General features: G+C 48.1%; 1 protein-coding gene and 1 pseudogene across 12 annotated transcripts in view; one reads left to right on the top strand and one right to left on the bottom strand.

Annotated features, from left to right (window-relative positions):
• INPP4A (inositol polyphosphate-4-phosphatase type I A) overlaps positions 1-26,532 on the top strand; it is a 121,481-nt gene that overhangs the window by 41,230 nt on the left and 53,719 nt on the right. For 10 of the 11 annotated variants that reach the window (XM_080683072.1, XM_080683080.1, XM_080683076.1 and 7 more), the window contains exons 2-4: positions 20,211-20,281; positions 21,161-21,368; positions 22,001-22,045. In XM_080683072.1, coding sequence (XP_080539198.1) covers positions 21,263-21,368; positions 22,001-22,045 — 151 coding nt within the window. In that variant the 5' untranslated portion in view covers positions 20,211-20,281; positions 21,161-21,262. Of the gene's footprint in view, positions 1-20,210; positions 20,294-21,160; positions 21,369-22,000; positions 22,046-26,532 lie in introns of all 11 variants that reach the window. The other variant, XM_080683073.1, reaches the window with a different exon arrangement.
• On the bottom strand, positions 7,270-14,764 carry LOC308256643 (mitotic spindle assembly checkpoint protein MAD2A-like; annotated as a pseudogene). The gene is made up of 2 exons: positions 14,733-14,764; positions 7,270-7,919 (listed from the first exon to the last, which is right to left on the bottom strand). The product of its transcript is annotated as a mitotic spindle assembly checkpoint protein MAD2A-like (transcript).

The following is a 26,532-nucleotide window of genomic DNA, read 5'->3' as shown; positions in this document are numbered from 1 at the left end:
AAATCAAAACCCAAACTTGGTCAGGCAGACAATAGTAGGAACAATGAGTTCTGTCTGCAACTAATTGCAGCTGAAACCCCGTTAATCAAAACCAAATTGTGTTTCCAAAAGGGAGTGGGAGGTGAGCTTTGTGCACTTCAGAGGACTTTGACATTATGGGTAGTAACAGGCAGATGGTGGGGTTTTCAAAGTTTGGGATAAGGTTTCTGTTTTGGCAGTTGCCTCCCTGAAAGCTCCCTGGCCAGAATATCAGCAGTTTGCTAAGTACTGACTCTGGGTTTCATTTCATAGATCCCCATCTGGGACTTGAGAGGGTCCAGAGTCCACCCAGTCCAGTTTTTAGCTCCTACATGGCAGAGCCAGCGTTGGAGCTGTCCTACCCCCATCCCCTGCCCATCAGGTGGAGATGGTTGTCTTGGTGTCTCTCATTCTCAGCCCCCTTCTTAATTTGGATTTTGGGAATGCTATTTCCTTGGGGAGTGGGCAGCACTGTGTGACTTCCAGGAATATGCTGGCAACTCCCATCTCTCCCATGCTGGTTATCCCAAGGCAGTTGTGTTTTGTGGGGAGGGTGAGCACATTTCTTTTGGATGTTGATGAGAACACTTTGACCTTCTTAGCTGAGTGGCCCAGAATGAAATGAGTGCCTGATGTGTAAAGAGGGCTACTTGAGGGGGTTTATTTATGAAAGATGTGTGGCTTGCCTACTACTCTGACCTCCTGATCTGCAATCACACACCTCTCATGCATGGTAACATTTCCTCACATGTTACAGATGACTTGCTAATCACAATACATATATAAAGGTGGCTGTGACTTTTAACAAACAATGTATTTTTAAAGGCTTGGTGTAGTTACTGTTGTGAGGGTTTCCTCATATTCTGCTGGTTAATACCAGTTTTCCTAAAATGGAGTACTAGACAAAAAGGAACTCGCACGTAGTATGTTGTTGATTGTATTAGAAAGAAGGTGAGCCCCAAAACCAGGGGTCCTGGTAGAACACAAAGGATACTCGGGAGCCAGATAGCAAGGCAAATATCTTTACTTCTGCAGAAAGGTGTGCAGCCAACATAGGGTAAGCACGCACACTGAGTGGGGTTCCTCTTGGGGTTTTATCCCTGACACATGCCATCTGTCCCTCACTCTTGATTGGTCAAAATTGAGGCTCACATTCTTGTGTGATTGGCTAATTTAAAGGAAAAAGGGAGGGGTTTACCTTTGTGGTTTCAAAATGGCGGTTGCCTAAACTCCCTTCTTTGACAGAAAAGATTGCTAGTTTATTCTCATGATTGTCAGAAATTAAGTATACACTTTTTGGGGATCTACTTCTGGAATGGTAGTATTAGGAGCTCTTCAGATCTGCTCCTCAGCAAAACAACAATAATTGGTGAATATTGTTTTAAGAAAGCAATCAATTAAAATATTAGGACAATTAAATTGTCCTAAGTGTTTACAGCAAATAAGGAAACATTCAAGAAAATCTACTAAATTTTAGCAACAACAGCAAGAGTCTGTGGCGCTGGAGTCATGACCCACTCCTTCCCATCCAGCTCAGTAGGACAGAAGTTATTCTCTGCCTGGTGTGGCCAAGATGTGGCTCCCTGTCCCCAAGTTTCCATCAAGGCTACAGTATCTCCCTGGGAGGGGCAGGCTGCCAGCATTTCTCATTCTCTCAATCTCCATGTTGTAGATGCTAAATTCCAGGAAAAAGTCGCCAGCCCTACTCATGGGGTGGAGGCTCTATACCAAGCTGAGACTACTGGGGCCCCAGTTGTCCTCTGGCATCCCAGGTTGCTCATAGGGTGGAGGTTCAATTTCAGAACTGTTAAGCCAAGAAGATCAAAGGCTACTGCCCCACCCAGGACTCTCATCATAAAGTAGGGTTGTCCTCTGAGCGATGTGGGCCCTTGTCCTTGATCTTGACTCCTGAGCAGTGACTCACAGATTTTGCTAAGGAGGAGAGGTAGGCCATAAGAACAGAAAGCTCTGAAGTGTTCCCCAAAGGTACTGAATTTATTTATAACAGAGTGTGGGGATGATCAAACCTAAGGGTGCTCTCAAAAACAAGGAGATTTTGGTGGTAAGTAGCTAACAAGAGCTGGTAGCTCCATGAGAACAACGGTTGAAACTTTAGGCTAGAGACAGCCAGGGAACGAGACTGCCAAGGCGAGCACACCTGGGGTCAGAACAAACCTCAAACATTGATCTCAAAAATTATCCTACAGAAAAGCCTGAATTTAATTAGATCAGGTTGTTCAGTAGTTGTTCAGTAGTTCAGGGCATTGTCAAAAAACTGTAGAGCAATGACCAGCAATTCATGGAGCCTATCCCAATTCATGTGACAACAATAGAGGCAGGCAGCCTAACAGATCAGGGAAGAGAAAAAGAGCCCTGATAAATCCATTGCAGTCCCAGGGAGATTACACACATTCAAGGCAGTGCCCTCTGGGGAGCAGCATTAGAAGCTGCATGCTGTGGGTGAGTGAGGGGTGGGGAGGATAGACTTCACTGAACCAGTCTAGCCAATTCACTGAAAAAACTAAGCAAAGACAACCCTGAAGAGGGGGACCAGTATTCAGAACTGCTACCACATATTATTGAAAGGGTCCAATTTTCACAATAAAAGGATAGGACATATAAAGAAATAGGAAAGTATGATTGGGAAAATAAAAGCAACAGAAACTGCCTGAGAGAAAGCCCAGATGTTGGATTTAACAGACAAAGATTTTAAATCAGCCATTATAAATACAGTTGACCTTTAAATGCATTGGTTTGTGAATTATAAGGGTCCACTGGTATGTGGATTTTTTTCCAATAAATAGTACAGTCTGCCTTTGTTATTTAAATGTGTTGCGTCCATGGCTTCAACCAACTATGATCAGTAGTATTTTCACATTCACAATCGTGGCTTTCCAATTACAGATTCCCAGTTGCAGATTGCAAATACTGTTTTCCATCCATAGTTGTTTGAATCTGTGGATGCAAAAGTCCAAATGTAAAGTCAAAAATTATACACAGATCTATGACTGCATGGTGGGGGAGGGGGACTGGCACTCCTAACCCACACATTATTCAATGGTCAATTGCATATTCAAAGAACTAAAGAAATAATGCTTAAGGAAATAAAGACAGGTATGGTGACAATGTCTGGTCAATTAGAGAATATCAATACAGAGACAGAAAGTAGTCTGGCTGGGTGGCTCAATTGGTTGGAGTGTCATCCAGTACACCAAAAGGTTTCATGTTTAATTCCCAGTCAAGGCACATACCTATGTTGTGGGTTCAATCCTTGGTTGGGGACTTATGGGAGGCAACACATGCTTCTCTCTCGAAAAATAAATAAACATATTATTAGGTGAGGATTAAAAAAAAAGAAGACAGAAAGTAAAAATCAACCAAGTGAAATTCTGGAGTTGAAAAGTAAAATAACTGGTGTGAAGAATTCACTAGAGTGTTATAACAGTAGATGTTAACTAGCAGAGGATAGAATCAGTAAACCTGAAGATAGAGTGATAGAGATTATACAGTTCAAATGATGGGGGGTTGGGGATGAAGAAAATGAACAGAGCTTCAGAGAAATGTGGGCTACCCTTAAGCACACCAGCATACACATGATACAAGTACTAGAGGATAACAGAGAGAAAGGAACAGAAAAACATTAGAAGAAATAATGCCTGAATACTCCGCAAATTTGATGAAAAACAATCTACACATTCAAGAAACACAATAAATTCCAAGTAGTATAACTACAAAGAAGTCCATACTCAGGCCCATCATAGTAAAAAAAATGTTGAAAGAGAAAGAGGAAAGCTAGAAAGCAGCAAAAGAAACTTGACTGAGATTGTACCAGGGAGTGCCAGTAAGATTAACAGCAGACTTCTCTTTAGGAATAGTGGGGACCAGAAGGCGGTGGTATAGCATAGTCAGCATCCTGCAAAAAAAAAAACGAAACCATCAACCAAAGTTCTCATATCTAGCAAAACTATGTCTCAAAAATGCAGACAAAATAAAGACATTCTCAAATTTAAAAAATAAAATAAAAGACAAAGTAGGCTTTGTTGTCAGCAGACCTGCCATTATAGGAAATATGAAGGAAGTTCTTCAAGCTGGAAGCAGATGACCACAGGTGGTAATTCAAGTCCATGAGAAGACAGTGCCAGTAAAGGTAACTTTGTTATTTTAAAGGATAGTGTAAGTGCATTCCTCCCCCTTAATTGATTTAAAAAGCAATTTTGTAAAATAATATATATACTGGCACACCTCATTTTATTGTGCTTCACAGATAGTGCGTTTTCATCAATATTGAAGTAAGACCCTCCACTAGCAAAAAGATTATGACTCGCTGAAGGCTCAGTTGATGGTTAGCATTTTTTAGAAATAAAATATTTTTAATTATGATATATATCTTATTTTGTTTAGCCATAATGCTATTGCACACTTAATAGACCACAGTCTAGTGCAAACATAACTTTTTGTATGCACCGGGGAACCAGGAAGTTCATGTGACTTGCTTTATTGTGAAATTTGCAGTATATGTGGTCTGCTTATATATAATTATATTGTTGGACCTATAACCTTTAGAAAAGGAATGTATTTGACAATAGCACCATGAAGGAGACAAATGAGAGAAAAGCTGTATTGGAATAAGGAAATTACACTGCATTAAGTCACTTGAATCCATAGGAAAATGAGGAGAGCCAGAAGTGGTAATAAGAAGGTTAATATAACAAACCAATACATGCACACTTTCCTCTCTTCCCTCAGCTTCTTTAAAAACACTATGTGTGTATAATGATAACATTTTTTGAGTTTGTAGTATATATAGATGTAATATGTGTAGAAATAATTGAACAAAAAAGAGGAAGAGGGGTGATATATCACTGTCATCGGAATTGTGTGTGTAAAGGAATGCAAGGTTACAATAGAAGATAATGCCCATGGCCTGGGCAGGTTTCGCTGCGAGGAGCAGATGACAGAGCACAGGACACACAGTGCACACCTCTTGGGCACTGCACAGTGTAGGACAGCAGATCGGGCCCAGGACCACATTTGAAGTGCCCAGAGTTTGTAATCTGCTTGGGATCTGGAAGCTGAATTAAAATCCGAACCAGGCCAAGAGCAAGGGCCCTGACTCCACATCCGTTGCTTCCGTGCCATTTCTCTGCCTCTCATCTGTGGTTGATGGATGGGCTGGGCATAGGCACAGCTTCGCTGCAAGATGCTGTGGTCTTTCAGCGGCATTGCTATTAGGGGCTCCGGCCCAGTGCAGGGTCTCTGACAGATCCAGGACTTCCGTTGTCTTCATCCATTAGTGCCTGCTTTCTCCTGCACAGTATTCTGCACAGATCTCTGTTCACACCTGCCTGATGGGTTTGCATCTGTCCCTGTCCAGAACCTAGTCTTCACTGAACCCTAGTGATGGTGCTGGATGATAGTCCTGGGGTGTTTGGTGGGGCAGGCCCATGTTGGGCTGATGGGGACAACATTCCAAATCTGGTGGAGGCTTGCTACCCGGGCCTCCCATCAGGATCCGGGCCTGCCCTGAAGGAAGCAGGGCCTCAGGTGGCTTGCAGATGGCTTGTTGCATGCTAGCTTCACTTTTTAGTGTTTTTAGTAATTTCTTCTAATGGGAGATGGGAGCAGTTCTAAAAAATGAATTTTTAAGGCACATTTTCCCTGATCTCCTTATTACCCAATTTTCAAGAATGTTAAAAATAAAAGTGAAAGCACAGTAGAGATTTTAATTAGTTTTCTCTGTCCTTGCTCATGGCAGTGCTAATTTTAAAATAGTGATATGTGACAGGGAGATATTTCATGGGGTCTTTGTTCTCAGTGTCTTCTCTATCTACATTTCAGAACTCAGCTGTGAATTTTGGAGAAAAAAATAATGACAGAAGTACCTTTTGACGTTTTTCTTCTTATTATTTGGATATCTGATTGTCAGCATTCTTTTTATAAACAAAGGTGGAACCAGCTTAGGAATCTCTCTGGAGCAAGGCCACAGTGACGGAAAGGGAAGCTGGTTCTGGCCACTCTCGAGCAATCTCTCTACTGCACACTTAGGCGAGTCTCCTGGGAGGGCTGCCTGAAGGCAGAAGGTGGCTTTGGGGTAGGTGTTTGCTAATAGACCTGGCACTGAAGGCACTTACCAAGTGGTCGTCTTATTCCCTTTTGTGGTTGTTGATTTTGGCTTTTGTTTTATTTTAAAAAACATATACATTTAATTTTATCATTGTCATTTAAAGCTTGATTTTATAAAACACCAAAAGACATTTTTAAGAGTTCTGTATCACTGGAATTTAGACAATAGAAATAGAAATAGTGATATAACAATTTACCATAGCTAAGATTTGGAAACAGCCGAAGTGCCCATCAGCAGATGAGTCGATTAAAAAAGTGGTACATCTACACAATGGAATACTATGCTACGGTAAAAAAGAAGGAATTCTTACCATTTGCAACAGCATGGATGGAACTGGAGAGCATTATGCTAAGTGAAATAAGCCAGTCAGAGAAAGATAAATATCACATGATCTCACTCATTTATGGAATTTAATGAACAACATAAACTGATGAACAAAAACAGATCCAGAGACAGAGAAGCATTGATCAGACTGTCAAACCTCAGAGGGAAGGTAGGGGAGCGTGGGGGTAAGGTGGAGAGATCAACCAAAGGACTTGTATGCATGCATATAAGCCTAACCAATGGACACAGACACCAGGGGGGGTGAGGGCCTGAGGTGGGGGGGGGGGGCGATAAGGACACATATGTAATACCTTAATCAATAAAGAAAAAATTAAAAAAAGAAATAGTGATATAGTTTTGCAGGTGTAAGTTATATTATACATTAAAATCAAATAATTGGAGATTTTCTTACAATTAGGAAATTATACAAATGAAATAAAAGGCAAAAGGACCTCATAGCAATATTTTGTTATTGTGGATTATCAGTTACTTTAGGCATAAATAAAGACTCCAAATATTCAGATTTCTTTCGCTGTATTTCATATTTACCTATATTCTGAATCAAGCCACTTGACCAAAAAGTCTGATTTAGGAAGACATTGAGCTCACGATCAAAAGTTTTCCATCTTCAGTTACCACCTTCAAAGGAGTTGACATTATAGTGCTGATGTGAATCTGCTGGTTCGCTTTTGAACAGTGTGCAAAAAATTATATCAATCCTATGGAAAGTTAAGCAGGTACCAAAAAAATGGGACAATTATGTGCTGTTCAGTAAATGACAGTGTTGCTTTCCCCATCTAAAATTAGTCAATGGAATAAAACATGAACTGTAGTTGACTTGGTTTCAGGAAATACACATTTGAGAATTCCATCACTGTTCTTGTCCTCTCTCCAGTCATGGACAGGATTTTGTAGGCCACTGTGCTGTTTGCTTCGTGGATTGTAGTTGTGAAAGAACACAGACGGACTTGCTCTGATTTGGTGATGAACTGTGGTCCCGACTCTTCCCACTTTTTAGGGACAACTACATCTTTGTATAAATCAGTAGTTTAAATGAACAAGAAACTTCCAGTAGTGACAGAAGTGTCTGTAGCTATGATCTGTCTGACCACCGAGCAGATTTCACCTTGGATAGCTGTCCGAGAATTTTCTCTAGGTGCACTGTCACCTTTGGCCGTCTCGTCACACTCAATATCAAACTGTCATCTTCCAAGCACCTCCCTGCTTTCAGTATTCGAGATGACTGCCACATGTTTCTGAACTGAACACTCATATAACCAGTCTCTCAATGTTCCGCCACAGTGTTTGGGTATTTCATGAGCTCAGGATCAGTAGTTACAGCAAGGTAAGTCCGTATTTCTGCATTTGAGTAAAGGTTTTAGATGGATAAATGCCACGCTGATATAAAATGCTCTTGATGCCAAATGAGAAGAACTTGGCCACAATGTTGGCACTCCCGTGTAGACCCACCGACGTGGCACGTACCCACCACAGACGGCCACCACAGGGCCTGCAGCAGCTTCCTGCCACTGGTTTCAAAAGTAACTTGGGTTTTGTTTTTTATTTGCAGAATTGGCTAATACTTCCTTCATAGGTAGTGAGCGTGCCTGACTTTAGGGTTAGTTGTGCTGATGGCCTTCGGAGCCCTTGGAGTCCTGGCAGGATGAGAATAGTGTCCCTATGTGTTGGATGTAGATGTGGCCTGTCTGCCTCATGCCACAGCATGGCCCAGCTTTACCAGGCCTGAGCGGGTTTGTACCAAAGCTCAGTACGAGAGTTCAGGAGAATTTAAAGACTTTTCAGATTTATTTGAATGAGTAAGATTCCAGAGAGTTCTTCATTGCCTGCTAGCTAAAGTGCACTCCATGGCCTAGTATTAGTGGTTCCCCAGAATTGACCCTGGGCTGGCCCTTCAGCCCGTTCTCTCTGTCCCTTAGAATGCTGGACTTCCTTGCTCCCAGGGTTAATGGTCATGCCTGTGCCTTTTGAAGTCAGATCTTTCTACACTGCCTCAGGATCATCTCTGGCCAGATTTAAGGTTTCTTCCTCACCCCCCACCATAGCCTGGGGCATGCATTACATTTTGTCTTTGTGTTGTCTTGTCTGAATGTCTCTCACTCCCTTGCTATACTGTTGGATCCTTGCCAGCACGGGCCACTTCGGACTCATCTGCATATCCTCTCTAAGTTACTGGTGAGGCACCTGTTGAACAAATGAATGAACAACGCTGGTTCCAGGTTGCAGGCTCTATGAACACTCCTGTCAGAGGCAACATGTTGCAGGCCATCGGCCAGGCTTGCCAGCTGAGGACTGAAACGCCCCAGTGCTGCTGTTGGTCCTCCACCCCCTGGTCCCTCCCCTTCACCAGTCGGAGAGAGGAGCCACACAGACATTGCTGCCCAGCATGAAACGCTGCCCACAGCAGCCCTTCTCCCTGCCTGGTGGCGCGCACTCACCGCAGCACTGGTGGGCCGCCTGGGCGCTATGTGAGGAAGCATGCACAGGCCTCGGAGGCACTGCCGGTGGCTCTCTTTTTAAAATTACTTTTCTTGGGTTTTTATCATTCCTGTCACCATCAGCTTTGCGGTGGCAGGCTCCCAGGGAGAGGTCTCATGTCAAAATTAGACTGCTTGCTTTTATTTCTACACTAGTGGCCCAGTGCATGAAATTCATGCACATTAAAAGGGGATTAATTAGAGGAAATAATTTAATATTGCTATTTGCCCTTTCTCTATAATAGAAGTGTCAGAGATGAAAGAAAATTAGTAAAATGTATATGAAAACCTTCCTCCTGTCTGGGTCTGGGGCGCAACACACAACCCAGAGTCAAGTCTCTGCCCACCCACATGTGCCTCAAAATTGCGTGAGACCCAGACCCAGCCGCCCCCCCTTCCATTGGCCTAGATCCAGACACGGCCAGTCCCACCCTTGTCAAGCCCCGCCGGGCAGAGGGCATAGCCTCAGGTCCCCTGGCCCGGCGTCAGGATGGGGGCGTGGCCTGAGGTCCCCCGTCAAGCCCCACCAGGCAGGGGGGCGCAGCCTCAGGTCCCCTATCAAGCCCCACTGGCAGGGGGTGCAGCCTCAGGTCCACCATTAAGCCCTTCTGGGCAGGGGGCGTGGCCTGAGTTCCCCCGACCCAGCACTGGGGGTGCACCTTGAGGTCCCCTGTCAAGCCCTGCTGGGTGGGAGCGTGGCCTGAAGTCCCCTGTCAAGCCCCACCTAGTGGGGGGCGCGGCCTGAGTTCCCCTGACCCAGCACTGGGGGTGCACCTTGAGGTCCCCTGTCAAGCCCAGCCAGGCAGGGGGGGCGCAGCCTCAGGTCCCCTGGCCCAGTGCTGGGGCAGGGGGCGTGGCCTGAGGTCCCCTGTCAAGCTCCGCCGGGCGGGGTGCGGTCTGAGGTCCCCCAGCCTGGTGCCAGGATGGGGGGCGTGGCCTGAAGTCCCCTGTCAAGCCCCACCTGGTGGGAGGTGTGACCTGAGGTCCCTAGCCCAGCACCAGGACGGGAAGCGTACCTTGAGGTCCAAAATCAAGCCCCTCCAGGCAGGGGGCATGGCCTCAGGTCCCCTGGCCTGGTGCCGGGGTGGGGGGCATAGCCTGAGGTCCCCTGTCAAGCCCCACAGGGGTTGGGGAGGGTGGTCCCTGCTGATTGCTCATTAAGGCTCCATATGGGAACTTGGCCTCAGCTGTGGGTGCAGCCATCTTTGTGACGGAGTGATGGTCAATTAGCATATTCCCTCTTTATTAGATAGGATGAGCATTTGAGGCACTGAAGGCCTTTTCAGCATCTTCTCTATATGTCCCCCCAACAGTGATTGGTTAAAACAGGATTCCAGTTTTGCAGGTACTGTACCGCCTTGCCAGAGTATGTGTGATCACTTTGTTTTCAGGGTACATAGAGACCGAGACTTCTCTCCCCAATTATGGTTTCTTGGTGTGGAAGCTAAAATGAGACTGGTTGGGAGCCGCCCTCGTGGAGGCCTTGGGCAGGTTGTCCCTGGGCTCCTGGCTTACTGCCATGTTCCAGAAATAACTTCGTCTTCCCAGCATTTCATCGATCTGTGGTTGTGGCTTTGCATTTATAGCCCTTTATGGGATTTTGTTGCTACTCACAAAATTTTATACTCTCCCATGAAGCCAACTTTGACACTTTGAATTTGAAAACAAGCTTTCCTAGTGGTTATAAAAATAAACTAGACCTGTCCAACCCCAGTCATGCCAATTACTGTCAGCCCTGCTCTGTCAACCGCAGTCTAAAAGGAAATAACGTGTTTGTAGTGAACCGCCTCATCAGCCCGCGCACCGCCCTGTTGGAGTTAGGATGGCGCGGGAGGGGCTCAGCAGGAACAGGGTGGATGCCGGCTGCCAACGGTGTTGCAGATGGGAAACTCCCCATGCGGTGCAGATGCACCTGTGCCAGAATTTGAAGGAGCCTGAAGCCATCCTGTGGGATGAGCCCTAGGAGCTGGGTCTGGGAGCTGGTGCGGATGCTCAGCCTCCCTTCCAGAAGCGCACTTTGCCGTTAGGTTTGTGAAAGACCAGGCTCATTTTTGGGACAATAGTGTCTCCCGAGTGGGCCAGCCATGGTCAGGGCCTGGTTTCCCCACGTGGGCCTGCCATGTCTGCGTGTCCAGTCCCTGCCCGCACTGTAAGCTGCTCACTTTCCCTCCACAAGTCTGAAAGAGGATGTGGGAGTGTTTGTGAGGAGAGAGAGGCTGCATGTTTTATTTTTATTTTTTCAATCCTCACCCAAGGATATGTTTTTATTGATTTTAGAAAGATAGGAAGAGAGGGAGAGAGAGAGAGAGAGAATCTTTGATGTGAGAGAGAAACATTGATTGGTTGCCTCCCGTATGCTCCCATGACCGGGAATCAAACCTGAAACCTAGGTATGTGCCCTGACTGGGAATTGAACCCACAACCTTTTAGTGCATGGGGCGATGCCCAACCAAGTGAGCCACCTGGCCAGGGCTGCATGTTTTATTCTTGAACTAGAGGCCTGGTGCATGAATTGGTGCACGGGTGGGGTCCCTCAGCCTGGCCAGTGATCGGGGCCATCTCGCCCAGTCCCGATCGGGGCCGATAGGGGCCAGCTGGCCAGGGAGGGACCGTGGGAGGTTGGCTGGCCAGGGAGGGACCGCGGGAGGGCTCCAGGGCATGTCCAGCCCTCTTGCACAATCCTGATTGGCCGGACCCCAGAAGCAAGCTAACCTACCAGTCGGCTCGTCAGCCCACTGGTGGTCAGTGCACACCATAGTGGCTGGTCAAGCATTCAATCGAACAGTCGACTGATTGGTTGGACACTTAGCATATTATGCTTTTACTAGAGGCCTGGTGCATGACATTCATGCACTGGGGGGGTGGTCCTGCAGCCCAGCCTGCACACTCTTGCAGTCTGGGACCCCTTGGGGGATGTCCAACTGCCAGCTTAGGCCCACTCCGTGGGCAGTTGGACATCCCCAAGGGGTCCTTAGCACTGCCGTGGAGGCGGGAGAGGCTCCTGCCACTGCCGCTGTGCTCGCCAGCCATGAGCCTGGTTTCTGGCTGAGCAGCGCTCTCCCTGTGGGAGCGCATTGACCACCAGGGGACAGCTCCTGCGTTAAGCGTCTGTGGTCAGTGTGCATCATAGTGACTGGTCTTTCCGCCGTCTGGTCGATTTGCATATTAGCCTTTTATTACATAGGATTATATAGGACTGGATAGGATTAGGGAGTGTGTGTTGCCAGTGGAAACCGGGGTAGCTCGGTGACTCTTTCCCAAAGCACATGACACTTTACACACTTAATAAACCAAGGTATTCTAAGTGAATGATTAAAACCTGTTGGGAACAGTAAAGAGATGAAATGACCAAAAACCCACAGTACTCATACAAAAAGAGCAGAGAAACCTTGCTAATGGGGTTCACGTGTACATAGGGGCGCCCCACCATGGGGACTCCAGGAAGTGGGCTTTCCAGTCTTGCATTTTCACACAGCAAGCCATCTTCTGCACTTTTTCTCTATACTTCTCTTGATTTCATGCAAAAGAGCAAAACGACTTATGGAGGCTCCACTGCCAGCGTCCTTAGACCCCTGCTTGTAGTTCAGGGGTGTCGCCGCGTCTCTGCTCCTCTGCCCTCATTTTTCTGGGGAACAGTGGCTGCTGGCTGCTGCTATTTTGACCAGGTAGCCATTTGGGCAACCTAAGTGGCCATTGTGGGCATTTGTGGCTTCAGGCCAGTTAGGGGTGGCATGGAGAATGTGGCAGGCGCGCCTTCCGGAGCCCTCGGGTTATGCTTGTGTGATGTTTCTGTATAGCACCCCCATCCTTCACATTATGTAAATGTGAGTCCACTGGTGTTGGGGTTTTGTTTGTTGCTTTATTAATCTCTTATTTTATAGTAGTTTAAGAGCTCCAAGAAAAAAGAGTTTATACCTAATTTTGTATTATCTATTGTAAACAATATAAAAAACATTTAGTTAACACTGGGAGATCTTTAACTTTCCTCTTAAAGTTTGAGAAACACTTGCTGTAGGTTTTCCATTTGACTATTAAAAATTGTGGTGAGTGAGATTATTTTCAGCCTCCCCTGCCCCCTTTGTGGGAACTCTCCCCAGCCACACACTATCGAATGGGAGCACCCTGCGCCTGTGACCCCCGCCCTCCAGCCAGGAGGGCACGTGGCCCGAGTAGGCCATGGATTGCCTTTCCTGGGAAGAGCTGGATTGAAGACTCAGGGAGAATCCATGAATTTGGTTAGAGCTAGAGAGTTTAAAGTTGGGGGCTGTCGGCTTCCTGTGTCCACCATGCACACAAGGTCATTTGCAGGGATGGGGAGAATGATGTGGGTGAGCAGGGGGGCGCCTAGAAGAGTCGTCTGTGCCACCAACATTGGTGTGTCAGCCATATTCCTGCTCAAGTTCTGTAAGCCAGCTGGGCCTTTATGACAAACCTGCCTTCCTGCTGAAACTCATTGGGATTGGGTCCTCCACCTGCAGCCCAGGTGTCCAGCCAGCCCAGGCTGGCAGGGATACCAGACTCGCCCTCACTGTGACAGCCTCATCCCCACATCAGGACATGGCAGAGGACTTGCCATAGCTCGGGTGAGGGCCCTGGCCCTGGAGGGCACCCCCTCTATGCACTGTGATCCTGAGGAGCCCTGAGCAGCCCCTTGGCTGAAAGAACAGACCCCTCCCAATGGGGAGGGACGAGAGAAGCCGAGTGGTGGTAGCACCTGCCCTGATGCTGTCAGCTTCCACATGGCCAGCTCTGAGAGGGGGAGGTAGAAGCAGGCACCAGGCCAGGCCTTACAGCCCTAGGTTTGGATGGACAAAGACAGGAAGAGAAGGAGCAGGCTCGGGAGTCAGTTCTCATCTAGCTGCAGCTCCCGACCCGGGCTTTGACTGAGTGCCCTGGGCGGGGCGTCTGGGCCTGCAGCACCTTCCTCCATGCTGGTGAGGCTTTTGCAGAACCCACTCGGCAATAACCCACTCACAGGTCACAGGGTGCTGTTGTCCTATCTCAGGCTCTCGGGCCCCCAGGGCAACATGTCTTCATTGATAAATATTGGATGGCTTCCTCAGGCCTTTTACACACCCATTAGGACATTTCTGAGGCACTACTGAGAGGCCTTCCTGGCCAACATCCAGGCAAACTTCCAGTTCATTGTATGGGGGCCCCATGTGGCCGATTGCCAGTGGAGCAAGACAGGAGCCATGGACATGTCCAGGAGAGGGCAGCGTGGCATGGGCACTGGTGTGCGTTGTCTCCAGCACGAAACAGGAGCTCTCACAGCAATTGAGTGCCCCGGGCAGTAACATCATTATCTTGGTGTGTGGTGTTCTGGGAACTGGTGTGGTAATCGAGTGACAAATGAAGCCTGGTGCACGAGAGTGGGAGGAGTAATATACAGGTACACTGGGTTAATTCACCCCAAGCGTCAGCCTTCAGAATCCCTGGTGCTAGCCCCTGGGTGCCCCTGGCGGGCCAGTGGACAGCTGCAGGCCAGCCCTTCTCACAGGGAAGGTTCCAGAAGAGGCTTGAGCAACACCAGTGTGAGCCTCAGTTTGTCCATCTCTTCTGTTTTTGTTTCTTGTGATGCATTTCCTGCCCAAGCCTCTCTGTTCATCTTTGCATCCCTAAGGCCTGGGCCAGGAGAGACCTTCCTGTTTGTTGAGGAGATTGTCAGCTATGGAGAAGAAATAGCATGAGAAAATGTCGGTGCTTTAGAAAAGTGGCCAAGGTGTGGGAGGGCTTGTTCTGGCTGAGGCAGCCCAAGGACACCCACCTACCACAGCCGCTGCTGGCATCTCCTGGACCGCATCCTTGCTGCCCATTAACACGTCTCTGGTCCCCCAGATGCCAGCACCCAGACCCGGGTCTGCCCCCGTGTTGCTCAGCAGAAACACCTTTAAACACTTTTTTAGGGTGACTTATTTTCAGACTGGTTTCTGTATAAAATCCCTGAAAGGCTCATGGTTCTTAGGTGAACCACTAGGGGCCCAGCTGCAGTTTTGACCCACTGTCCTGAAGACTGGTTTTAGGAAGGACATAGAGGGGTGAGGGAGCTGCCTTCCATTGGCCATGCTGAGGGTTGCAGCTGGGGAGCTCTGAACAGCCTGGAGGCCAGGGTGGAGCCAGTCCTGCGTGGAGACAGTCTCCGGGACCTGTGGAGGGACTGGTCAGAAGCCAGGGCAGCGGGGCTGGGTTCTGAGGCGGGTTGAAGTCCGGATCTTTGGGAAGATAGAGCCAACAGAATGGCTTGGGTGTGGGGTGTGAGAGGAGGAGGCCAGCGGCCAGCACTGGTTTTGTTTCTTGGCTAGAGCAAGTGGAAGGGTGGGAGTTACCAGTGACTGAGATGGGAAACCAGGGTCTGGAAGCGGGGGTGGGGAGGTGGGAAACTTGAACAATCCGGGCGTGTTCTACCCAGGGGCACTTGGCCTGCCTGGTTTTTAGAGGGATTCCCATGGCTCAGTCAAGGTGACTGACTCCTCCCCTTGGAGTCCCAGATGTGCATTTGAATCTGGGTTAGGCATTATATTTTATCAGCTGCCATATTCATGAAACAAATGAAACCAGTTAGTTAATACATTGGGTGGCGAGCTTCCTGCCGCTGCTGCCTGTTCAGTGAATAGGACAGAGCAGGGCTTGGGGAGTGAGAAGCAGCCCCAGCAGTTTGACCTGCCAGTGAGAATGTGCATCAACTATAGCACATTTTTAAAAAATATATTTTTATTGATTTCCGAGAGGAAGGGAGAGAGAGAAACATCAATGATGAGAGAGAATCATTGATCGGCTGCCTCCTGCACGCCCCCTACTGGGGATTGAGCCCGCAACCCCAGCATGTGCCCTTGACTGTATCGAACCCAGGACCATTCAGTCTGCCATCCTCTATCCCCTGAGCCAAACCAGCTAGGGCGACAGCACATTTTTTGTTTTCCTGGGCTTGACTTTCTAAAGCCCATTAGTTTCCTACATTTAATTCTTAGCAGCCCTGGGCCTATATTTGCAGTGTACTCCCGTGTTAGACGGTGTCCTCTGAGCCGGAGCTTTGCTCACAGTGAGCCTGTCCTCACCCTCAGCCAGTGCAGCATGGGAGCAGGAGGCGGGAGGGAGGGAGCAGGCTTTCTCCAGCACTGGAGGGAAGGGGCCGGGAGTTGTCTGTTGGGTATCTCGGAGGCAGGAAAAAGCCAGACTCTGGTGAGCAACAGTTGCCACAGGTGTTTAAAGTTTGTTTACCAGCAGGTGTTTGTCTAAAACCTGGTCTTTGCACCAGGAGGGTGTGGGAGAAGCAAGGAGTTAAGTCTGTTATTCAAAAGACACAGGTCCCAGCAGGTCATCCTGGAGGGACAGACTGCAGCCGTGTGAGGGCACCTCTGGAAGGACAGGCTGTGGGTGCTGTCTGTGTGCAGGGCATGCGTGGTGCGGGCGGCGGGAGGCGGGTGGGCGGCGGGCTGCGGGCTGCGGCCCTCTCCCAGGTTTGAGTGCCAGTGAGCCGTGGGATGCCTCATCACTCTGGGCAATTGTGGCTGTCCTGGATTTAGGGGTTTTGAGAGAAACTCTTCCTCTTTCTGACTCAGGAGGTGGCCTCCTCCTCGGGGCTGCTGACTCACGCGCTGACTCACTCAGCCTTTCTCTCTGACTTTCTCTCACTGTTGCCTGAGTTAGGAGAGCGAGGCCCAGGGAAGGCTTGCTCTTAGCTCCTGGCTCCCAGCGACAGAGAGAGGCTTGCTGGGCTGCGAAGGGCAGCCCCCGCTGTGCGTGGCCTTGGCTTTGGGTTGTTTCTCCTCGTCCTCTCTGTACCTCCATGTGACCCTGAGGAAGTGTCTGGATTTCTGTGACCTCACCTGTGCATCTGCTTTTGAAGGTTCTTTTCAGAAGAACCCCAGTGTATCAGATGAATAAAAGCCGGGCTCTGGCCCTGGCCGGTGTGGCTCATGGTTAGAGCATCGGCCCTCACACTGAAGAGTCTCGGGTTCGATTCCCAGTCAAGGGCACGTTCCTGGGTTGCAGGTTTGATCCCCAGCCCTGGTTGGGACTCATGCAGGAGGCATCCAATCAGTGTGTCTCTCTCACATTGATGTCTCTCTCTCTCTCTTCCTCTCTGTCTCCCTCCCTCCTTTCCACTCTCTCTAGAAATCAATGGAAAAAATATCCTCGGGTGCGGATTAACCACATCAATTTTTAAAAAGCGGGGCTCCGTGGTTAGTCCTCCCCGGAGGTTACTGAGCGGAGGAGCCAGCCTTCCTTGCCTGAGACAAGTTGCCTGGTCTCTGGAGGCGGGCAAGACTGGCCCCTGGAGAAGCTTCTGACAGTGGTGCCGCCTCACTGGTCCCATGAAGCTGTGTGAGTCCTAGCCTCCCTCGCTGCCTCGCTTGCCCCCCCTGCCCTCTCCCTCTACGCCCACATGGCTGGTTCCTGGCTCTCTGAGTGAGGAAGAGGAGGCAGTTAGTGTCCTGAGTGCTCCTGCCGTCTTCTCGCCTCCTACCAGCCCAGTCCTCCAAACAGCTCCCTCCCCCTCTGTCCTCTTTATTTTTAGAGTAATTTTGCTTCTAATCAGCTTCAATCTTCAAATGAGGAAAAAAAACGGGGACCATGGGAATATGGGAATCCTTGGTGAATCACCTTAAATTAATGAGACTTATACGGGAATTGAGTTTAGCTGTGCAAATTAGCGTTTTGTTCTGGGTCTTGATGACTTAAATTGCAGATTCTAATTAAATGCCCCCAAGTAACCACCAAGTACCTTCTGAGGTCTTTTTGACCTAAAAGCTTCTATGATCTGTGAACCCTATCAAGTTTGTAAAATTAGTCTGTAGATGTTCCCCTTGAAGCATGTCTATCCTCAGAATCTCATAATGCCTTTAATACTAAACTCCCTCCTAGGGGAAAGGGCAGGTGTGGGGAGGGGGCAGGGACCCTGCAGGGGAAGGGGGATGGGAGCCTCCCTTGGGCGGTTGAGATGTCAGGGTGAGATGCAGCCCTGTGGTAGGTGGCAAGTCTCTGCTGTCCCAACTGAAGGGAAGGTGGCTGTATCTTCATGGACAAGCTTGGAGGAGGTTCAAGAGAGAAGAGCTCCTTCCTGGCTGATTCATCTCCAGGTGCCACCTCTGCCTCCACCAGCATGGGGTGCAGATTTCAGTGATGCAAGGGGGTGATAGCCAAGAAAGGAAGCCGTCCCCCCCCCCCCCCCCCCCGCCGTCATGTCCCTAGACATGGCCACTGTCTTGCTGTGGCCTCCTGCTGGCTCTTTGCCTTTGTGCACATCTTTTTAAGGAAGGGCTATAACCAGAACACAGGTGGAATAGTACGTGGAAAACCACATGATGCAGAACTGACATAAACATCTTTCATACTGTGTTGTCTCCATTGCAGCCATTGAAAAACTTAAACTTTTTATTGAGGTAGGACCCCTTCCCTTCTCCCCTCCATCAGTACTCACCCCTCAGAGATACCACCTGGACTCTAACACCAAGGACTCATTGGGCTGTGCCCAAACCTCGTAGAAACACAGTTGCCTAGAGGTGCTCTGTGTGCCTGGCTCTTCCCTTGATATCATTTCTAGGAGTCACCTGTGTTGTGTTCATCTGCTGTTCATGGGCATTTGGGTTGTTTCTGGTTTTTGACTGTTATAAATGTTACTGCTCTAAATGTTCTTCACATCTTTTGGGGGGAATATAAGTATACATTTCTGTTAGCAATTCCAGATTCTGGGGTGGAGTTGTGTTCGGTTTGAGTAGATACTGAATTTTCCAGAGTGGCCATGCCCTTGCCTCCTCCAGCAGTGTATCAGGTGCCATTACTCTTCATCCTCACCAACACCTGGTATTGCCATCTTTTCATTTTAGCTATCCTAGTGGGTATGCGCTATCTCGTGCCTTTTCCTGGTGGCTAATGAGGTGGAAGAACTGTCCATGTGGTTGTTGGCTTTATTATGACCATGCAAACAGCCGTATGCCCGTGTTCACAGGTGTTGCCACACTGGCACCTGCAGTGGGCACTTGGGTTGGTCTCAGTTTGTCGTTATAAGCAATACTGCAGGAAGCATCTTTGGATCATTGGCGAGAATTTTGTTGTGGACAAATTTTGATGAATAATGTTAGATTGTTTTCCACGTGCTTGTAGTACTCTAGTATGTCATCAGCACTACAGGACAGTCCTAGGGAATTTCCTCTAGGTCCCCCACAAAGCATGTTCTCAATAGGACTAACTGCTTTTGGCAGACTGATTTAGGGGAATGGAGGTGTGGTGAGCATTCCTTTTATTATTATGAGTGAGTCTGGTCCCTGTTCAAAATGTTTACCACATGTATTACTCTTTTATGAATTCTTACCTTTTGCTACTTGGATTTTTAGTGAGTTTTTTAAATTAGTTTGTAAATTACAGATTCACAGGTATTAGTACTATAAATACTTTCCCATTTTTATCGCTTATTTTTTACTTGTATGCCTTCCCATTTCAGGAAACATGCATCTTCCCTGGTGACTTCTCCTGTGACCCTGCCAGGCCATGCTCCTCTCCTGAGGCACCCGGCTGAAGGTCCCTGGGTGTCTCAGTGGGAGAGGCAGGAGCACAGCCTCCAGGGACTGAGTGTGCCCAGGGCCAGAGCACTGCTCTTCCAGTGGTCTGCACCCCAGGCCCTGGCATTTTCAGATGGCTCATGCGCTGGGCCCCAGGTTTGCCCCGACAGCTCCCCAGCAGTGCTAGGACTGAGTCAGAGTTGGGCGGTCCTGCTTCACAATGGCTCCTACGGGCCAGGCTACAGCAACTGTGGGAGGCCAGCAGAGTTTGGGGAGCCCAGTGGAGTTTGCAGAGCCCTCTCCCATTGTGGAGGGTCTGGTTCTCACTGCACCCTGTGAGATGGGTACAACTAGCTTAATCTTAGACGGCAAAATGCAGAGCCTTGGACGGGTCCGGCAGCTTCTCTTCGGACCCGAGGCCTGTGAGAGGGAGGACTGGGGCTCAGATCCTCACCTCCCCATTTTCCCTGATCCACCGCAGCTGCTCACGTGGCTCTTTAGGGCTGGCTCAGATGCCCTTGGGTCACCCCTAGAGTGGAACAGAGTGTGTGTTTTCTAGTTCTCATTCATTTGGGCTTTGAGCAAAACCTTTGTTTTTGAGCCAGAAGTTTAGATTGGTGTGTGGAAAGAGGAACATGAAATAGCTTGTGGCGTTCTCATGTTTCTAGGTATTGGAGTTATAATGTATTCTTTCACAAGAACTCCCTGCGTGTTGACCAGCTTGTTAAGTGTATAACTTTCTATTTTTAGGTGATGGAACTGAATATACTTCTATGAAGAAATGCCACCTGTCTCTACTGATCCAAGAACAAACATGTCCAGTAAGTTGGTGGGTGAGTAAACCCCCTCAAGAGCGGGACCAGGGGCCCTTCCGGTAGAGGTGCGGACACACTGAGAGAAGACAGGGCGACTGGAAATTGCAGGCTTGGAGGGGTGTTTTAAACCAGCCCTCCTGCTCAGTCTCATTACCTTACCTTCTAAAGGGCGGTGCCTTCTAGAGACAGCAGGAATGACCGCGTGTGGCGTTGGGAAAATGTGAAACTCACTTCTTGCTGCTTCCCACGTGGCGGCTGTCCGACCCAGCCGGCAGAGGCCGCTCTCAGAGATGGCCACATTCCAGCGCTGCACTCTCCACTCTCGAGAGGATCACGTATTTGTTTTGTGGGGAAGAAAGGCAGGACTGACACCCACATGAAATTTCTGTAGCTCTGGGAAGAAAGAGGGCAAGGTTAGAGGGCATGTGCCTTTGTCCCGTGCCCCACCTGTTGTAGCCAGCCAGGGTGACAAACCCCTTCATGCATCTGTATCCTAACAGAGGCTGTAGCGAATTGGCTTTAAATTTTATGAAATTCTATGAGACTTGCCAATAGAAAAGCTGAATAAAGCAAATAAAATCTCAGAAGCCATATTTTATGATTGTATGGAAAACATCGTTTAAGGCGGCTTGTCTTTGTCAGAGAGAACATGATTTCTGTATGGGTCCCACGGGCCTGCTGTGTTGGTGTGTGAACGCGCTGGGGAGTGTAGGGAACGTGGTGACTGAAGAGACCTAGACCATCAGACTCTTCTTCCCCCAGCCCGACCTCCTGGACTCTGGCCTTGCTGTGCTGCTCGTGTAGCTCACTCACTCTCTGTGATCTCCCAGTGCCTTTCTGCCACCATCTCTGTGCTTCTTACCATTGCTCGTTCCCATTTCTTAGGATTGCTGCCACCTTAGGGGATAGAGCTGGATGACAGCTCTTCCCGGGAAGTCAGGCGTGGTCTGACCCAGGAGCAGGAAACACATCATCACCAATGACATCATGACAGCAAGAGAGCACAGCCCTCGCCATGGCGCCAGGGCCCGTGCACTGCAGCGGGCTTCCACCATCGATGTGGCAGCTGACATGCTTGGCCTCTCTCTGGCAGGTGAGCCTCTCGGGGCGGCTCCAGTTTTTCCCACCTGGCAGTTCTGGGAGGGCCACCATGCCTCCTAGGGCACCTGGTGGACAGCCAGTATGAGCCCCCTGTGACTGCCCCAGGCTGGAGGGTGCCCGGTGTGGCCTCCTCTGGGTGAGTCAGAATAGGGAGGGGAAAGCCAGCACTCTCCCTGGCACTGCCTCCAAGGGAGCCAGTCTGCTGCAGGTTTCCAGCCAGGAGATGATGTGGGAGTGTCCATGGGGCCGGTTTGGCCAGTGCCCAGGCCACAGTAAAAGGCCTGTCTGTTGTGGGTATGCAGACCTGGAAAGGTAGGGGTTTGGTCTTTTAGAAATCTCAGAACAAAAAGTTTATAAAATGAAGAAATCATCTCACATAAGTTTTGGATAGAAAAATAAGTAGAATGTTGGAGTCCATCTCTCCCCATCCCCCACCCCCCGTTTTATTGAGAAATAATTGACACACATCACTGTATGTGTTTAAGGTATGCGGCATGACGGTTCGATTCACAAACACTGAAATGATGATAAGTGTGTTGGGGTTGTGTGTTTTTTGTATAAAACCTGAAAGCAGAGAAAAGTTGATTAAGGCTGACTTTTGTCTGGCATTTCTTTTTTATTCAGGAAATCTACAAGATCCAGATGAACCCATTTTAGAGTTCAGCTTAGGTGGGTGTCTTTTTAATTGTTTTAGGTAACAATATATGTTGCTCAAAAACAAAAACACAACTGCTGGCCCAAGTCTTAGAGAACTTGCTGCCACCGTCTCTGCTGCTGACGTGTTGCTGAGAAGAAGAACCCGGAGGCTGGTGCGGACTTCCTGTGGGTGGGGGCCTGGGGACTGTACACCTGCAGGGCTGGAAGTGGTGAGCCCACCCCAAGCTGCCGAGACCGGGAGGGGTGAGAAAGCGGGGTTTAGGGCTAACGGTGTCAGCCCCTGGCCAGGAGGCCTGTGTGGTTGCGTTTAGCTTCCTAGTCCTCATTCCCTACTCTGTGATGGGAGGTGATGACACTTGCGTGCGCTCCCTCTCGGAGCATCAGAGAGAGACTGCACCAGCCCTGGGATCGGGAAGTGTGGCAGGAGAGCAAGGCGGGGTCAGCTGGGATGCTTCTCTGGAGGCACTGGGCTCTGGTGGCCCTCTCCCTTCCCCTCATCTCCTGGACGGTGGTCAGCATTGGCCGGTGGCCTGGCAGAGATGTCCAAGAGATGGTGTGAACCAGATGACCTGGAATCTTATCCAGACTATGCTGTAAACTAACTGCCCAGCCTTGAGCCTGCCCTTGACCTTGCTGGACGGGTTCCCTCATGGGTCGTATGAGGTGTTGCCGTTTGAGAGACAAGCTCATGGTGGTTAAAACAAAACAGAAGGACTTTGACAAGTTGCTAAACCCATAAAAATATAAGTGCATTATTACCAAATTTTAAACTCTGAAACGTCCCCATTTCAGGTTTCATGCTCCTAAGCTAGTTCAGGGTTCCCAGCCCTTGCCAGATGCCTGGTCTGCAGTGGGCAGTGAGCACAGATGTGTACGGGATGCCCACCAGCCTGGAACTTTATTACTCTTTACATGCTGTGATGCCAGTCCAAGTTCCACAGCAGAGTGTGAGCACACTTCCACCCCTTGTCCTACATCACCCCAAACATCAGGAAGAATCAGAAACAGAAACAGACTCTGTGCAACATATCTTGCTTTGATGTGTACTTTCTTTGACCTTGTCTTCTATTTTCTGCAAGTTCTCTGTTCTTCCAAGTTCTATCTTTTCGTTCATGTTGCGGGCCTTTCGCAAAGTCTGGTTATCTTTGACTCTTCTTTCATTTTGTTTTAAGTCAACATTGAGGTATAATTAGTATGTGAAATGTACCCATTTTAAGTGTAGCATCAGTGAGTTTTGATAAGCATATTATGCATGTAACCACTAGCCTTGCCATTGCCCCAAAGGATTCTCGTGTCCTCAGCCTCACTCCCAGTCAGCTGTCGGCCTATTTCTATCACTACAGCGAGGCCTCACGAGTTTCACATAATAGAATCATGCAATGCCCAATCTCTGGGTGCGGCTGTGTTCACTTTGCGTAATGCTCTGGACTCGTGCTGGACGTGCAGTTTTGCGGGCCAGAACTCATCCTGCCTTACTGAGTGGCTTCCATTGTGTGCACCAACCATAGTTTACTCTGCTGATGGACACGTGGGTTCTATATAAATTTTATATTTACATAAATATAGTTAATGTATATTTTATATACTAAATTATATATTTTAGATTATAATTTATAACCTCAAGAGAAGATGGTGTATACATCTAATAAAAACAGGATGCTCTAAAGAGAAAGAGAACAGTTGGAAAACATGGATAATTTAAAAAATTTAAAATAGGATAGAAAATATTTTAAAATTCAATAAAGGATGGAAGATATTAAAGGAATTATCTTAGAAAGTAAAACTTCAAAAGCAAAATAGAAAACAGGAGAGAAATTGAAATGAAAAATTAGAGAGCAAATTCGGAGGAAATGACCAAGCGATGATGCCAGGGGTCTGTCAGGTCTGAAGGATGTGTGTCTGGGTTAAACATGCCTACCAGGCCTGCACGTTGAAAACACCTGTCCTGAGACCCACCATGGTGAAATTTTACAGCACGGGTAATCCAGTGAAGGTTCGGAAACTCAGAGGAGGAAACTCAGAGGAGGTCACATCCAGGGACCAGGGATGAAGCCAGTGTAGAGACTCTCCGCCACACTGGGAACATGAAGGCAGTGGGCAGCACCTTCAATGCGGGTGGAAAACTGTTTCCTACCAAGAATGCTGTGCTCAGCCAGGCTGTCAATCCAACGTGAGGGTAGGAGGAAACTTGTCTCAGCTACAGAGTCTCAGAAAAACTTACTTCCCCACATCCTTTCTCTGGAAGTTGGTGCAGGGTGTGCTTCACTACAGGGGAGTGAAATGAGAAGAAGCAAGACCTGGGGTCTAGGGAACAGGTAGGGTCCAGCACAGGAGAGAAGTGAAAGAAACCCACTTGGCTCCTAATGAATACTGCTCACAGGGCATGGATTTAATGATGCAGAATATGGATTTAACCAAACAAGGAGCTAGACTGAGGGAGCATAGAGTGCATGAGAGTTGATAGAATTGAGTTGAGACTCTCACCCCTAGATAGAAATCAGGCTGTTTCTGCATGTGACAAGTCAAGTAATAGAGGCACAGAGGAAGAAACAGCCTTAGAAGGTGAGGGTGAATTTTATGTGAAGTGAATTTTACCACAATTAAGCAAAAAAAAAAAAAAAGTGAGGAGCCAGATGATTGAATGATCAAATATTTTGTCTTAAAATTTAAAAAAGTTAAAATTAAAAAGTGCTGTCCTGGCTGGTGTGCTCGGTGGGTTAGAACATTCACCTGTGAACTGAAGGATCATGGATTCAACTCCCGGTCAAGGGCACATACCTGGGTTGCAACCAGTCGATGTGTCTCTCTTGCATTGATGTTTTCTCTCTCTCTCTCTCTCTCTCTCTCTCTCTCTCTCTCTCTCTCTCTCTCTCTCTCTCTCTTTCTCTTTCTCCCCTCCCTCCCTCCTCCCTCCCTCCCTTCCACTCTCTCTAAAAGATCAATAGGAAAAAAATGTCCTTGGGTGAGGATTAACAAAAAGAAAAGTGCTTATTTTAAAACATTTATTACAGCAAATGTTAGAGGAAAAGAAATTCCTGAGAGAGAGAAACTCAGAGTTGGCATTTTGGTGTGAGTCCTTCCAGGTATTTTTGCACCCACATGGCGCTGTAAGGATTTTGGTTTGGAGATGGTGGAATTATTTACGGAAATGTCACCCTAGTGTTCTTAACATGGCTTTTTTTCTCATGTAGCAAAATATCACTGGCACCTTTCATTCTAATAAACATGGAGCTGCCTCATCGTACTGGTGCCCAGAGAGAATCTGAGTATGGCTGTGCCACACTCATCTGAACCCGTCTCTGTTGGTGACCTAGGTTCTCTCCTGTTTGCCACTATAAACACCACCACAGTGCACATACTTGCACATAGATCTTTCATATATTTTGCTGGTTATTTTCTTAGGACAAATTCTTGGATCTAGAGTTGCTGAGTCAAATGATATGCACCTGAAATATGCTTTATTCATTTACCTCAACAGTGTTTATTCAGCTGGGATTACAGGTGATTTGGTTGGAGAGACAAGGCATGCATGTCAGAGATTAATGGTGTCAGTGGAAATAGGCTGAAGGAGTGATATGAGCAGTAAACAGCAGGAGAAGGGACTGTGGGCTACTGAGAGAAAGCCTGTGGGAGCTAGGGAACTTAGACCTAGGAATTAAACATTGGGTGACATTTAGGTAGGCTGGGTCGGGGATGAGGCCAGGAGGGAATGTCACTTGTAGGAAGGTGTGTTTTGAAGGTGGCATTTGGTTCATCAGCCCTTAAACTGATTAATCTTCCCAGCCTTTGGCCACGTGTTACTGCTCAGCCATCACTTGTGCTTGGAAGGCCCAGCCACTCTGGCCTTTGCATGTGTGTGAAGAACCACACCTGGTGAAGGCAAGCCAAGAGGGACCAGACCACGGCTCCCTTAAGGGCACAACATAAAGGAGGGGGAGATGGCAGAACAGTCAAATCCCCGATTGCTGCTGAGGTAGAGTAGTAGGAAAAATGGAAGAGAACTTTAAAACATAAAGCCTTACGAGTTCTAAAAGTAAACCAATGAAATAACTCAGCCTCGGGATGGTCCAAGATATCTAAGGAAGCAAAAGCACTAACTCTGTGCTTCAGCTTGCTATTGTTGCCGTAACAAACCACCACAAATTTAGCACTTGACAACGACACAAACTCACTATCTTTACAGTTCCCTTAGGTCAAAACTCCCGTGGGCTTAGCTGGGTCTCTGCTGGCTCTTACAGCACCAAAGTCAACCCGTCGCTAGGGCTGCGTTTCTTTCTGGGGGCTTGGAGAGGGGGGCTCTTTCCTCGCTTGTTCAGATTGTTGGCGAGATTTAGTTCCTTATCGTTTTAGGACTGTGCTCCCATTTCTTTGCCAGCTGCCATTTGTGGCTGGTTCTCAGCTTAGAGAGGCCTCACCTTTCTTGGCTTGTGGGCCCCTTCTTCCATCTTCAGAGCCAGCAGTGCCAGGTCGGGTCCTTTCATACCTTGGATCTCACCTTT

Source organism: Plecotus auritus, assembly GCF_963455305.1.
Source record: "Plecotus auritus genome assembly, chromosome: 8".
In the NCBI taxonomy this organism is placed as follows: domain Eukaryota; kingdom Metazoa; phylum Chordata; class Mammalia; order Chiroptera; family Vespertilionidae; genus Plecotus; species Plecotus auritus.
The sequence above is the reverse complement of the archived record's forward strand: the minus strand, read 5'-3'. Positions and strand labels throughout refer to the sequence as shown.